The 16,775-nt window shown below is 46.1% G+C and overlaps 1 protein-coding gene across 1 annotated transcript; it reads right to left on the bottom strand.

Annotated features, from left to right (window-relative positions):
* Positions 1 to 7,202: 7,202 nt before the first annotated feature.
* On the bottom strand, positions 7,203 to 16,221 carry lta4h (leukotriene A4 hydrolase; the record flags this gene model as incomplete). Its single annotated transcript, XM_034199649.1, has 12 exons — positions 7,203 to 7,799; positions 7,882 to 7,986; positions 8,128 to 8,210; positions 8,299 to 8,394; positions 8,471 to 8,525; positions 8,598 to 8,668; positions 8,839 to 8,942; positions 9,895 to 10,039; positions 10,893 to 11,004; positions 11,193 to 11,263; positions 11,479 to 11,502; positions 16,081 to 16,221. Coding segments are annotated over 12 exons (1,143 nt in total), but the record flags the coding sequence as incomplete, so codon positions are not given.
* Positions 16,222 to 16,775: the final 554 nt, after the last annotated feature.

Below are 16,775 nucleotides of genomic sequence, written 5' to 3'. Positions count from 1 at the left end.
GACCTATCCAAAGCTTTTGATACTGTCGATCATTGCATTTTGAAGCAAAGGCTGGTCAGTATAGGCATGTCCAGCCATGCAGTGGGTGGTTTGTGAACTACCTCTCAGAAAGATCCCAATGTGTTTAGTTTGATGGGCTGTCTTCTGAGTGGTTAAACATCACTAATGGTGTTCCTCAAGGTTCTGTTTTAGGTCCACTTTTATTCTCTATCTATATTAATAGTTTAGGTGAAAATGTCGAAGGAGCAACCTTACATTTTTATGCGGACGATACCGTTATGTACTGTGCAGGTCCCTCGATTAACGAGGCTGTTGTTAAATTACAGGCTGTTTTTAACATTATTCAGACTCAGCTCTCTGAGCTTAAGCTTCTTTTAAATGTTGAGAAAACCAAGGTAATGCTCTTTTCTAAAGCTAAAGCTAAAAATACACCAGAGACTGCTTTGGATATTGTAACTACGCAAGAAATACAACTTGAAGTGGTTACCTGTTACAAATACTTGGGTATCTGGCTTGATGACTGTCTCACTTTTAAACTTCATGTCAATAACCTGCTTAAAAAGCTGAGGGTCAGGCTAGGTTTCTTCTACAGGAACAAGTCCTGTTTCTCGCTTGAGGCCAGGAAAAGGCTCTGTGACCTTTGACCTGTGCTGGATTATGGTGATTTGTTATATATGAATGCACCTGCCAATTACCTGGTCAAGTTAGATGCTGCGTATCACAGTGCACTGAGATTTTTTGACAAATTGTAAAGCACTTACGCATCACTGTACCCTGTATACCAAGGCGGTTATGCCATCACTTACTGTACGGAGGCTCAGTCACTGGTACTTTTTCATTTACAAAGCCATGTTGGATAAACTACCATCTTATATCTGCTCCCTGATCTCTCTGCGAATTGAAAGTACTTATTGCCTGAGATCGCATGCTGTGGTTTTATTAAATGTGCCAAGTGCTAGGACTGTCTTAGGGAAGAAAGCTTTTAGATGTGCAGCTCCACTAACATGGAACAGTCTGCAAAAAGAATGGAGAATTACCAAGCTAGTACCACTACATGTTTTTAAAGCTCGGTTGGATGCTACAAAATCAGATGCTGTTGGTACCTGTACTTGTGGTTAAATATGTAAATTGTAATCCCTGTACATTTTGCTGTATGATGTCCTTTTGTTGTTCTGTTGTTTATGTCTTCTTGTGGAACCTACTGCTGCAGGTCTCCCTTGAAAAAGAGATCATTGATCTCAATGGGATTTTACCTGGATAAATAAAGGTTTTGAATTGAATTGAAGAGACACTACATACTGACATACACCCGAACGTCAGCAGGAGAGAACTCTTTAAAGTAGAGACACTACATACTGACATACACCCGAACGTCAGCAGGAGAGGACTCTTTAAAGTAGAGACACTACATACTGACATACACCCGAACGTCAGCAGGAGAGGACTCTTTAAAGTAGAGACACTACATACTGACATACACCCGAACGTCAGCAGGAGAGGACTCTTTAAAGTAGAGACACTACATACTGACATACACCCGAACGTCAGCAGGAGAGGACTCTTTAAAGTAGAGACACTACATACTGACATACACCCGAACGTCAGCAGGAGAAGACTCTTTAAAGTAGAGACACTACATACTGACATACACCCGAACGTCAGCAGGAGAGGACTCTTTAAAGTAGAGACACTACATACTGACATACACCCGAACGTCAGCAGGAGAGGACTCTTTAAAGTAGAGACACTACATACTGACATACACCCGAACGTCAGCAGGAGAGGACTCTTTAAAGTAGAGACACTACATACTGACATACACCCGAACGTCAGCAGGAGAGGACTCTTTAAAGTAGAGACACTACATACTGACATACACCCGAACGTCAGCAGGAGAGGACTCTTTAAAGTAGAGACACTACATACTGACATACACCCCGAACGTCAGCAGGAGAGGACTCTTTAAAGTAGAGACACTACATACTGACATACACCCGAACGTCAGCAGGAGAGGACTCTTTAAAGTAGAGACACTACATACTGACATACACCCGAACGTCAGCAGGAGAGGACTCTTTAAAGTAGAGACACTACATACTGACATACACCCGAACGTCAGCAGGAGAGGACTCTTTAAAGTAGAGACACTACATACTGACATACACCCGAACGTCAGCAGGAGAGGACTCTTTAAAGTAGAGACACTACATACTGACATACACCCGAACGTCAGCAGGAGATGACTCTTTAAAGTAGAGTCACTACATACTGACATACACCCGAACGTCAGCAGGAGATGACTCTTTAAAGTAGAGACACTACATACTGACATACACCCGAACGTCAGCAGGAGAGGACTCTTTAAAGTAGAGACACTACATACTGACATACACCCGAACGTCAGCAGGAGAGGACTCTTTAAAGTAGAGACACTACATACTGACATACACCCGAACGTCAGCAGGAGAGGACTCTTTAAAGTAGAGACACTACATACTGACATACACCCGAACGTCAGCAGGAGAGGACTCTTTAAAGTAGAGACACTACATACTGACATACACCCGAACGTCAGCAGGAGAGGACTCTTTAAAGTAGAGACACTACATACTGACATACACCCGAACGTCAGCAGGAGAGGACTCTTTAAAGTAGAGACACTACATACTGACATACACCCGAACGTCAGCAGGAGAGGACTCTTTAAAGTAGAGACACTACATACTGACATACACCCGAACGTCAGCAGGAGAGGACTCTTTAAAGTAGAGACACTACATACTGACATACACCCGAACGTCAGCAGGAGAGGACTCTTTAAAGTAGAGACACTACATACTGACATACACCCGAACGTCAGCAGGAGAGGACTCTTTAAAGTAGAGACACTACATACTGACATACACCCGAACGTCAGCAGGAGAGGACTCTTTAAAGTAGAGACACTACATACTGACATACACCCGAACGTCAGCAGGAGATGACTCTTTAAAGTAGAGTCATTACATACTGACATACACCCGAACGTCAGCAGGAGATGACTCTTTAAAGTAGAGACACTACATACTGATATACACCCGAACGTCAGCAGGAGAGGACTCTTTAAAGTAGAGACACTACATACTGATATACACCCGAACATCAGCAGGAGAGGACTCTTTAAAGTAGAGACACTACATACTGATATACACCCGAACATCAGCAGGAGAGGACTCTTTAAAGTAGAGACACTACATACTGATATACACCCGAACATCAGCAGGAGAGGACTCTTTAAAGTAGAGACACTACATACTGACATACACCCGAACATCAGCAGGAGAGGACTCTTTAAAGTAGAGACACTACATACTGACATACACCCGAACATCAGCAGGAGAGGACTCTTTAAAGTAGAGACACTACATACTGACATACACCCGAACGTCAGCAGGAGAGGACTCTTTAAAGTAGAGACACTACATACTGACATACACCCGAACGTCAGCAGGAGAGGACTCTTTAAAGTAGAGACACTACATACTGACATACACCCGAACGTCAGCAGGAGAGGACTCTTTAAAGTAGAGACACTACATACTGACATACACCCGAACGTCAGCAGGAGAGGACTCTTTAAAGTAGAGACACTACATACTGACATACACCCGAACGTCAGCAGGAGAGGACTCTTTAAAGTAGAGACACTACATACTGATATACACCCGAACGTCAGCAGGAGAGGACTCTTTAAAGTAGAGACACTACATACTGACATACACCCGAACGTCAGCAGGAGAGGACTCTTTAAAGTAGAGACACTACATACTGACATACACCCGAACGTCAGCAGGAGAGGACTCTTTAAAGTAGAGACACTACATACTGACATACACCCGAACGTCAGCAGGAGAGGACTCTTTAAAGTAGAGACACTACATACTGACATACACCCGAACGTCAGCAGGAGAGGACTCTTTAAAGTAGAGACACTACATACTGACATACACCCGAACGTCAGCAGGAGAGGACTCTTTAAAGTAGAGACACTACATACTGACATACACCCGAACGTCAGCAGGAGAGGACTCTTTAAAGTAGAGACACTACATACTGACATACACCCGAACGTCAGCAGGAGAGGACTCTTTAAAGTAGAGACACTACATACTGACATACACCCGAACGTCAGCAGGAGAGGACTCTTTAAAGTAGAGACACTACATACTGACATACACCCGAACGTCAGCAGGAGAGGACTCTTTAAAGTAGAGACACTACATACTGACATACACCCGAACGTCAGCAGGAGAGGACTCTTTAAAGTAGAGACACTACATACTGACATACACCCGAACGTCAGCAGGAGAGGACTCTTTAAAGTAGAGACACTACATACTGACATACACCCGAACGTCAGCAGGAGAGGACTCTTTAAAGTAGAGACACTACATACTGACATACACCCGAACGTCAGCAGGAGAGGACTCTTTAAAGTAGAGACACTACATACTGACATACACCCGAACGTCAGCAGGAGAGGACTCTTTAAAGTAGAGACACTACATACTGATATATACCCGAACATCAGCAGGAGAGGACTCTTTAAAGTAGAGACACTACATACTCATATACACCCGAACGTCAGCAGGAGAGGACTCTTTTAAAGTAGAGACACTACATACTGACATACACCCGAACGTCAGCAGGAGAGGACTCTTTAAAGTAGAGACACTACATACTGACATACACCCGAACGTCAGCAGGAGAGGACTCTTTAAAGTAGAGACACTACATACTGACATACACCCGAACGTCAGCAGGAGAGGACTCTTTAAAGTAGAGACACTACATACTGACATACACCCGAACGTCAGCAGGAGAGGACTCTTTAAAGTAGAGACACTACATACTGACATACACCCGAACGTCAGCAGGAGAGGACTCTTTAAAGTAGAGACACTACATACTGACATACACCCGAACGTCAGCAGGAGAGGACTCTTTTAAAGTAGAGACACTACATACTGACATACACCCGAACGTCAGCAGGAGAGGACTCTTTAAAGTAGAGACACTACATACTGATATACGCCCGAACATCAGCAGGAGAGGACTCTTTAAAGTAGAGACACTACATACTGATATACACCCGAACGTCAGCAGGAGAGGACTCTTTAAAGTAGAGACACTACATACTGACATACACCCGAACGTCAGCAGGAGAGGACTCTTTAAAGTAGAGACACTACATACTGACATACACCCGAACGTCAGCAGGAGAGGACTCTTTAAAGTAGAGACACTACATACTGACATACACCCGAACGTCAGCAGGAGAGGACTCTTTAAAGTAGAGACACTACATACTGACATACACCCGAACGTCAGCAGGAAAGGACTCTTTAAAGTAGAGACACTACATACTGACATACACCCGAACGTCAGCAGGAGAGGACTCTTTAAAGTAGAGACACTACATACTGACATACACCCGAACGTCAGCAGGAGAGGACTCTTTAAAGTAGAGACACTACATACTGACATACACCCCGAACGTCAGCAGGAGAGGACTCTTTAAAGTAGAGACACTACATACTGACATACACCCGAACGTCAGCAGGAGAGGACTCTTTAAAGTAGAGACACTACATACTGACATACACCCGAACGTCAGCAGGAGAGGACTCTTTAAAGTAGAGACACTACATACTGACATACACCCGAACGTCAGCAGGAGAGGACTCTTTAAAGTAGAGACACTACATACTGACATACACCCGAACGTCAGCAGGAGAGGACTCTTTAAAGTAGAGACACTACATACTGACATACACCCGAACGTCAGCAGGAGAGGACTCTTTAAAGTAGAGACACTACATACTGACATACACCCGAACGTCAGCAGGAGAGGACTCTTTAAAGTAGAGACACTACATACTGACATACACCCGAACGTCAGCAGGAGAGGACTCTTTAAAGTAGAGACACTACATACTGACATACACCCGAACGTCAGCAGGAGAGGACTCTTTAAAGTAGAGACACTACATACTGACATACACCCGAACGTCAGCAGGAGAGGACTCTTTAAAGTAGAGACACTACATACTGACATACACCCGAACGTCAGCAGGAGAGGACTCTTTAAAGTAGAGACACTACATACTGATATACACCCGAACGTCAGCAGGAGAGGACTCTTTAAAGTAGAGACACTACATACTGATATACACCCGAACGTCAGCAGGAGAGGACTCTTTTAAAGTAGAGACACTACATACTGATATACACCCGAACGTCAGCAGGAGAGGACTCTTTAAAGTAGAGACACTACATACTGACATACACCCGAACGTCAGCAGGAGAGGACTCTTTAAAGTAGAGACACTACATACTGACATACACCCGAACGTCAGCAGGAGAGGACTCTTTAAAGTAGAGACACTACATACTGACATACACCCGAACGTCAGCAGGAGAGGACTCTTTAAAGTAGAGACACTACATACTGACATACACCCGAACGTCAGCAGGAGAGGACTCTTTAAAGTAGAGACACTACATACTGACATACACCCGAACGTCAGCAGGAGAGGACTCTTTAAAGTAGAGACACTACATACTGATATACACCCGAACATCAGCAGGAGAGGACTCTTTAAAGTAGAGACACTACATACTGATATACACCCGAACATCAGCAGGAGAGGACTCTTTAAAGTAGAGACACTACATACTGATATACACCTGAACATCAGCAGGAGAGGACTCTTTAAAGTAGAGACACTACATACTGATATACACCTGAACATCAGCAGGAGAGGACTCTTTAAAGTAGAGACACTACATACTGATATACACCCGAACATCAGCAGGAGAGGACTCTTTAAAGTAGAGACACTACATACTGATATACACCCGAACATCAGCAGGAGAGGACTCTTTAAAGTAGAGACACTACATACTGATATACACCCGAACATCAGCAGGAGAGGACTCTTTAAAGTAGAGACACTACATACTGATATACACCTGAACATCAGCAGGAGAGGACTCTTTAAAGTAGAGACACTACATACTGATATACACCTGAACATCAGCAGGAGAGGACTCTTTAAAGTAGAGACACTACACACTGATATACACCCGAACATCAGCAGGAGAGGACTCTTTAAAGTCCTTGTTAATATTTTAAACAGATTACAAAGAGAGAGAGACGATTCACTGAAGACATTTTTATTTCTTCTTGTGTTTTTAAACAGGAAACATCAGGAGTGTCGGTAAAACCATCTGCAATAACCGCAGTTGCTTAACATCTTCTTTCTTAACGTCTTCTTTCTTAACGTCTTCTTTCTTAACGTCTTCTTTCTTAACGTCTTCTTGCTTAACGTCTTCTTTCTTAACGTCTTCTTTCTTAACGTCTTCTTGCTTAACGTTGGGTTTCTGAAGAAGCTCTGAAATCTGAAGCGTCCTGATTCCTGCAATACTCTCTTTATTATTTGGAAGATAAACGTGTGACTTTAAGTCTATATTTCACTTCGTTATCGGAGCTACCGATATTTATCCCGACACCCCTAAAGAATTTATGATATAAAAGAAAAAAGCATCAACATTTCTGATGAAAGCATTTAAAGACATTTCTGCAGGAAACCGACTTGAAGTATTGAAATATCTGCTCGCTTTACAAGCTGCTGCTGCTGGCTTGGATCTTCAGGTCTTTGGCCACGAGTCCGGCGGTGACGGGGTGCATCGCGCCGCGGTGAGACTGGAACATCCGGACCGCCTCGTCACGATACTTGTCGAAGGTAAAGACCTCTCTGCGGAATGAGGGAAAACACCGAGGCTCAGAGAAGCACGTTCAACGTTTAAATAAAGAGTAGAAACGGTTTGTTTAAATACCTGAAGAGCGGGCGGGTGAACTTCATCCGGCCCTGATCCGTTGCCATCTTCATCGCCATGGGAACAGCCTCCTCCCACCGCGAGCGCACGCAGAGACGCAGCCACCTGATTGGACAAAACATTGCAACTCTGAGAAAACATGGTGACTGAGATAAACATCTTAACTTTGAGGACGAAGACGAACTACTTTGCGTATAAAGTGATATTCGTGCCGTGGTGTTGTCAGCAGCAGACGGCGACTCTCACCTGAAGCGGATCTCAGCGTTCTTGCTCGCGTTCAGATCGTAAACTTCCTGCATCTTCTTCACGTGAGTCAGAGGCAGCGCCGCCTTCAGGGACAGACAGGAAGTCAATGCAAAGCATGCTGGGAGGTATTTAATGGTATGACGTCATAATACTGAAGCTCAGGTGTGTTACCTCCTGAAGCAGCAGAGACAGGAACTCGATGACCTGATGAGACGACAGCGGCTTCATGTCCGACACCTTGAAGCTGCTCAGGTCCTGCTCTGTGGCCTGGACAGGATATTAAGAACAATAGTAAACAATAAATACTAATAATAATAATACTAATAATAAAAACAGGTCTCACCTTGATCCACCTCTGGCTCAGGGCGATGCAGGCGTCGGCCAGCGTGGTGTCGTACCTGAGACAGGTGAGGGTTAAAGGGCTTTCAATATTTAAAGAGATATAAAGACGCAGACGGAGGAGCACTCACTGAGGTTTGACTGGAGGCATCCCCGGGGTGAACATCCAGGCGTCCCAGTCCACCTGGTTCAGGACGTCCACCTGAGACCAGAGAAAAACCCCGGTGAGATTCACCTGCTGGACCTGATACAGGTCTGAGGATACGGTTTTATCTCTAAGAGTAAAGTCCTAACTTACAGAATGACGTGGTAACTAATATTTCAGATTTATTTTACAGAATGAAGTTGTGACTTGGTCCAGGTGAGTCTCACCTTGTCCTTGAAGTAGGTGAACAGGTAGTTCTTCCACTCGTCGGTGGTGGCGCTGCCGTACGCAAACATCTGGATGTACGACTTCACGAAGCCCATGAACACCTCTGGAGAAAGGAACAAACAGACCGTGGTGCGTTCAGGTGTCTCACTCTCTGTTATCTATTCAGGTGTTCTGTGGTGTGTTCAGGTGTTCTGTGGTGTGTTCAGGTGTTCTGTGGTGTGTTCAGGTGATCGGTGGTGTGTTCAGGTGTTCTGTGGTGTGTTCAGGTGTTCTGTGGTGTGTTCAGGTGTTCTGTGGTGTGTTCAGGTGTTCTGTGGTGTGTTCAGGTGTTCTGTGATGTGTTCAGGTGTTCTGTGGTGTGTTCAGGTGTTCTGTGGTGTGTTCAGGTGTTCTGTGGTGTGTTCAGGTGATCGGTGGTGTGTTCAGGTGTTCTGTGATGTGTTCAGGTGTTCTGTGGTGTGTTCAGGTGTTCTGTGGTGTGTTCAGGTGTTCTGTGGTGTGTTCAGGTGATCGGTGGTGTGTTCAGGTGTTCTGTGATGTGTTCAGGTGTTCTGTGATGTATTCAGGTGTTCTGTGATGTGTTCAGGTGTTCTGTGGTGTGTTCAGGTGTTCTCTGTGGTGTGTTCAGGTGTTCTGTGGTGTGTTCAGGTGATCGGTGGTGTGTTCAGGTGTTCTGTGATGTGTTCAGGTGTTCTGTGATGTATTCAGCTGTTCTGTGATGTGTTCAGGTGTTCTGTGGTGTGTTCAGGTGTTCTGTGGTGTGTTCAGGTGTTCTGTGGTGTGTTCAGGTGTTCTGTGGTGTGTTCAGGTGTTCTGTGGTGTGTTCAGGTGATCGGTGGTGTGTTCAGGTGTTCTGTGATGTGTTCAGGTGTTCTGTGTTGTGTTCAGGTGTTCTGTGGTGTGTTCAGGTGTTCTCTGTGGTGTGTTCAGGTGTTCTCTGTGGTGTGTTCAGGTGCTCTGTGGTGCGTTCAGGTGATTGTGGTGCGTTCAGGTGATTGTGGTGCGTTCAGGTGATCGTGGTGCGTTCAGGTGATCGTGGTGGGTTCAGCTGTTACCTGGGCCCCCCAGCAGCTCCTCCAGGTGATACAGCAGAGCGAAGCCCTTCTCGTACGGGACGGAGGAGAAGGCGTCGTCCGGGTCCACGTCCTGAAGACTGGGGACCAGGTTAGTGAGGGGGTTGTTAGCTCCAAAGGTGTTCACCTGAGAGACAGACAGGTGAGACAGGTGAGAGACAGACATGTATAGACAGTTATACAGAAAGGTACAGGTGTGTACAATTGTGTTAGGGGTGTCAGGTGTGTACAGGGGTGTACAGGTGTGTCAGGTGTGTACAGGTGTGTCAGGTGTGTACAGGTGTGTACAGGTGTGTCAGGTGTGTAAGGTGTATACAGGTGTATACAGGTGTGTCAGGTGTGTACAGGTGTGTACAGGTGTGTCAGGTGTGTACAGGTGTGTCAGGTGTGTACAGGTGTGTCAGGTGTGTACAGGTGTGTACAGGTGTGTCAGGTGTGTACAGGTGTGTAAGGTGTATACAGGTGTGTCAGGTGTGTACAGGTGTGTACAGGTGTGTCAGGTGTGTCAGGTGTATACAGGTGTATACAGGTGTGTACAGGTGTGTACAGGTGTGTCAGGTGTGTACAGGTGTGTCAGGTGTGTAAGGTGTATACAGGTGTATACAGGTGTGTACAGGTGTGTCAGGTGTATACAGGTGTGTCAGGTGTGTACAGGTGTGTACAGGTGTGTCAGGTGTGTACAGGTGTGTCAGGTGTGTAAGGTGTATACAGGTGTGTCAGGTGTGTACAGGTGTGTCAGGTGTGTAAGGTGTATACAGGTGTGTACAGGTGTGTACAGGTGTGTAAGGTGTATACAGGTGTATACAGGTGTGTACAGGTGTGTCAGGTGTATACAGATATGTAGAGGTGTATACAGGTGTGTCAGGTGTATACAGGTGTATACAGGTGTGTCAGGTGTGTACAGGTGTGTCAGGTGTGTACAGGTGTGTACAGGTGTGTCAGGTGTGTACAGGTGTGTACAGGTGTGTCAGGTGACTGACCGAGTCCTGCAGCTCCTTCCAGCCTCCAGCAGCTTTGAACTGTCTGAAGGGTTCTCCCTCCATCGACCGACCTATCATCCTCTCCAGGTAGACCGTGTGGCCCTCGTTCAGCCTGCAACCAACAGGTGCATCCATCAGTACAGGTGCATAGGTATGTATGTAAATACTACTGTAAATACATTACTCTAAATAACTATGAATATATATTTATATTACTGTGCACATCCCAGCTTTAAATATATAATTCATGTGTTCATTGTTTGGTTTTTATAAATGAAGTCATGTGTTCATCATGTTCACCAGAAGTGTTCCCAGGTCTTGTTGGTCACCAGGTTCCCTGTCCAGCTGTGGGAGATCTCATGAGCAATCACCTGGAGGGACATGAACACATGAACATGTGTGACTGTGTGGACATGTATGAACATGTATGAACATGTATGGACATGTATGACTGTGTGGACATGTGTGACTGTGTGGACATGTATGACTGTGTGGACATGTATGACTGTGTGGACATGTATGACTGTGTGAACATGTATGACTGTGTGGACAAGTATGAACATGTATGATTGTGTTGTATACTCACGTTGGACAGAGACTTGTCTCCCGCCTGTAGAGAGAGATCAGCAGATCAGTCACATGGTAATAAAACATACACCTGTGGGGTGTATATATACATGTATATATATATATATATATATATACACACATGTATATATATTAATGCTGTCAAAATTATCGCGTTAACGGCGGTAATTAATTTTTTGAATTAATTGCGTTAAAAATATTTAACGCATTTAACGCATGTGCAGAATGGCCCGCCCCATACGTGCCACCAGTGGCAGCGCCAGGGTATGGCTGAGGTAGGCTACACCCATACCAAGAAATGGCTTAGCCCCACCATGAGAAATGATGTTAAAGTAAGCACAATAAAGTCCGCCAACTCGCGCGGAGTAAATTGCACAGACAGCAGTTAGTCAGATTGATTTCAGTAGCCACTTGTCTGGAAATACCGAAGACCAGAAACGGTTTTGAAAACTTTTGTCACGTAGTGATCGTCTTCTCAATAGAACATCTTTGATAATGTCTTCTGGCCAATCAGAATCAAGATAACGGCGTGGTGTTGTTGCAGGAAGTCCCGACGGAGAATACTTTTGCTGTAGTACAGGTAACACATAACTGGTACGCAGGTTATGTGCGTAATCTGAAATGCGTACCAGCACTTGTGTCACAAAGCGCATTTGCGTACCGACGTACTTGTGAAGCTTTTCCAGAAGGCGGTTAGATCACCGGACGACAGAGTCGGTCTCCGTGTGCACAGACAGGGCTGCTGTTAACGTCGGTCTGTACAACGGAACTGTGCCAAAACTACGCCAACCGGCTGCGGAGGGAGACTCCCCCCCTTCACTGGAGAACTGCGCTAAAACAGCTGATCACAACGTTCACACTCTGTGGTCACGAAGTACTCCACCAACCCTCCTCCGTCGACTTTCCTGAAGTACTCCACTAGCCCCCCCCGTCGACTTTCCTGAAGTACTCCACTAGCCCCCCCCGTCGACTTTCCTGAAGTACTCCACTAGCTCCCCCCGTCGACTTTCCTGAAGTACTCCACTAGCCCCCCCCCCCCCCGTCGACTATCCTGAAGTACTTCACTAGCCCCCCCCCCGTCGACTTTCCTGAAGTACTCCACTAGCCCCCCCCCGTCGACTTTCCTGAAGTACTCCACTAGCCCCCCCCGTCGACTTTCCTGAAGTACTCCACTAGCCCCCCCGTCGACTTTCCTGAAGTACTCCACTAGCCCCCCCCGTCGACTTTCCTGAAGTACTCCACTAGCCCCCCCGTCGACTTTCCTGAAGTACTCCACTAGCCCCCCCCGTCGACTTTCCTGAAGTACTCCACTAGCCCCCCCCCGTCGACTTTCCACTAGCCCCCCCCGTCGACTTTCCTGAAGTACTCCACTAGCCTCCCCCCATCGACTTTCCTGAAGTACTCCACTAGCCCCCCCCCTAGCCCCCCCGTCAACTTTCCTGAAGTACTCCACTAGCCCCCCCCCCGTCGACTTTCCTGAAGTACTCCACTAGCCCCCCCCGTCGACTTTCCTGAAGTACTCCACTAGCCCCCCCCCAGCCCCCCCCGTCGACTTTCCTGAAGTACTCCACTAGCCCCCCCCCCGTCGACTTTCCTGAAGTACTCCACTAGCCCCCCCACCCCATCGACTTTCCTGAAGTACTCCACTAGCCCCCCCGTCAACTTTCCTGAAGTACTCCACTAGCCCCCCCCCCCGTCGACTTTCCTGAAGTACTCCACTAGCCCCCCCCCCCCCCCCCCCCGTCGACTTTCCTGAAGTACTCCACTAGCCCCCCCCCATCGACTCCCCCGTTGACAGAAATCAACACGTAATGAATTAAGACCCCACGGTTTGATGATTGATAGGTGTGTGGGCTGTCTTTCATTTTGACACACAGAACAATGTTATAATAAACATACTGTATGTGAAATGGAAATATCCGCCTTCTTTCATTTATCTTTCCATTCCCAACAATGTACATCAAGAAATGGCATATTTTGGACATAGTTCGAATGGAGATTAATCTGATTAATTAATTTTTAAGGTGTGATTAATCTGATTAAAAATTGTAATCGTTTGACAGCCCTAATATATATACATATATATATATACACATGTATATATATATATCAGAGTTCCCGTTAGCCGGTAATTACCGGACTATGACCGGTAAAATATGCTGAAGACCGGCAAATCTAAATCTCTCCGGTCAAAATCATTTCCGCTTAGCGCAATACCACATCAGTTGCACAACTTGCGCCACTTATTGTGTAGGTGTCTTTTAATAAGCAGGTAGTCATATCATTAGCTAGAACTAGCTGGATCTGATCGATATGGACATAAACGCGAGTAAAGTCTAATCTGACGGGAGAGAGAGATCAGCTGCTGCTGACAGGTCGACACGCAGCTCAGCATGATCACATGCAGCGGTGAGCGGACAAAACACACACTTCAGGTTAGAATATCACACGTAGCTATTTTAATGACCTCTCAAACTACCGTAACTAGTTATAGATATGTTTAGTTTTACTGTCGGGTCACTCATTGCTGATCCGCGAGCTGCATGATACGGCTGTCAGGAGAGGGAGAGAGCGCTCCGTTTATTATTCCCGTGTTATTGTAATTACTGTTCACTTTTGAATAATGTAGTTAATCTGCTATAATTAGTTTAATATCGAATCATATCAATTAGTTTTAAAGCTCAATAAATAAAAAGAAGACCTTTGACCGGCACTTTTCTCATTTTGCCTGGAAGATTTAAACTTTAACGGACATGTTGAAAATTCTAACGGAAACCCTGATATATATATATATATTAGGGATGGGAATTTGAAAGCAAATGTATATTCGAAATTCGAACCCCCAAAAAACGGTTAACCGAAATGTACATATCCTATAAAAAAATGTTTTCCAAAAAAAAATGTTTTCCAAAAAACAATTTCAATAACTTTTGGAAAAAAAATAAATACATGTTCAAATAAGTTTAGAAACCAAGTCAAATTAGTCAAATGTATTGAACTGGTGATCACAGTTTGACAGCTATAGGCCTACAGCTTTCATGTGCAGAGGCGATTCACAATCAGGCCAGCTATAGAGAAGACCCTCTCAGCTGGAACGGAGGTTGCGGGTAGAGCAAGGTATAGTATGTATATAAGTTTAATTTGGCATAGTTTGCACTCTGCACCGCACTCACTAACCTGGTCGAAATATTTCCACACTCCTTTTTGACGCCATGTCTGTTGTGTAGGACTCTTCTTAGAGTGTAAATAAATACCGGACTATGACTGGTAAAATATGTTGAATACCGGCAAAACTAAATCTCTCCTGTCAAAATGTCTATGTACTTTGCCGCCACACACGGTTGCCAAGCAGCGCTTATTGTTGTTTAGGCTGGGAAGACTGAATCTGCAATAGGTAAGCAGCTTGGTGTGAATAAATCAACTGTGGGAGCAATTATTAGAAAATGGAAGACATACAAGACCACTGATAATCTCCCTCGATCTGGAGCTCCATGCAAGATCTTACCCCGTGGGGTCAAAATGATCACAAGAACGGTGAGCAAAAATCCCAGAACCACACGGGGGGACCGAGTCAATGACCTGCAGAGAGCTGGGACCAAAGTAACAAAGGCTACCATCAGTAACACACTACGCCGCCAGGGACTCAAATCCTGCAGTGCCAGACGTGTCCCCCTGCTTAAGCCAGTACATGTCCAGGCCCGTCTGAAGTTTGCTAGAGAGCATTTAGATGATCCAGAAGAGGATTGGGAGAATGTCATATGGTCAGATGAAACCAAAATAGAACTTTTTGGTAAAAACTCAACTAGACGTGTTTGGAGGAGAAAGAATGCTGAGTTGCATCCAAAGAACACCTACTGTGAAACATGGGGGTGGAAACATCATGCTTTGGGGCTGTGTTTCTGCAAAGGGACCAGGACCACTGATCCGTGTAAAGGAAAGAATGAATGGGGCCATGTATCGTGAGATTTTGAGTGACAACCTCCTTCCATCAGCAAGGGCATTGAAGATGAAACGTGGCTGGGTCTTTCAGCATGACAATGATCCCAAACACACCGCCCGGGCAACGAAGGAGTGGCTTCGTAAGAAGCATTTCAAGGTCCTGGAGTGGCCTAGCCAGTCTTCAGATCTCAACCCCATAGAAAATCTTTGGAGGGAGTTGAAAGTCCGTGTTGCCCAGCGACAGCCCCAAAACATCACTGCTCTAGAGGAGATCTGCATGGAGGAATGGGCCAACATACCAGCAACAGTGTGTGAACACCTTGTGAAGACTTACAGGAAACCTTTGACCTCTGTCATTGCCAACAAAGGGTATATAACAAAGTATTGAGATGAACTTTTGTTATTGACCAAATACTTATTTTCCACCATAATTTGCCAATAAATTCTTTAAAAATCCTACAATGTGATTTCCTGGATTCTTTCCCCCCATCCTGTCTCTCATAGTTGAAGTGTACCTCGGATGAACATTACAGGCCTCTCTCATCTTTTTAAGTGGGAGAACTTGCACAATTGGTGGCTGACTAAATACTTTTTTGCCCCACTGTATATATAGTGTGTATATATAGTGTGTATATATAGTGTGTATATATAGTGTGTATACCAGCAGGGTGGGGGTGGCGAAAGTGAGGCAGGGGTTCTCCATTCCTCCGTAGGGGAACGATGGAGGCAGAACTAGGATGTCGTACGGACCCCAAACATACGGCCCAGCGAGAGCCTCGGCCGCCTGCAGCATGGCCTCCGTCTGGGGGGGGGGGGGGGGGGTAGAGAGGGGGGGGTAATGAGAGAGGGGGGGGGTAATGAGAGAGAGGGGGTTGAGAGGGGGGGTAATGAGAGAGGGGAGGTGAGAGGGGGGGGGTAATGAGAGAGAGGGGGTAGAGAGGGGGGTGGGTCTGAGACAGGGGGGGGATATTAGAGAGAGGGGGTTGAGAGGGGGGGTAATGAGAGAGAGGGGATTGAGAGGGGGGATAGAGGCGGGGGGTATGAGAGAGGGGAGGTAATGAGAGAGAGGGGGTAGAGAGGGGGGGGTATGAGAGAGGGGAGGTGAGAGGGAGGGGTATGAGCTAGATGGGGTAGTGAGGGGGGGGGTTGAGAGGGGGGGATAATGGCTAGTGGGTTGCGCGGGGGTCCTGCGCGCGGGGCGGTGCGCGGGGGGCTCCTGCGCTCGCCGGGGGTCGCGCGGTGGGCTCTGCGCGTGGGGGGGGTCCCGCGCGGGTGTGTGCGGGGGGGGGGTTTATCTCTGTATGTTACCCCGGCTGTTTTTACACCATGACCTTTTCTTTTACCTCAGAAAACTCG

This window comes from Gymnodraco acuticeps, unplaced genomic scaffold, assembly GCF_902827175.1.
Source record: "Gymnodraco acuticeps unplaced genomic scaffold, fGymAcu1.1, whole genome shotgun sequence".
Classification (NCBI taxonomy): domain Eukaryota; kingdom Metazoa; phylum Chordata; class Actinopteri; order Perciformes; family Bathydraconidae; genus Gymnodraco; species Gymnodraco acuticeps.
Note: the sequence above shows the minus strand (reverse complement) of the source record. Positions and strands in the feature narration are given on the sequence as shown.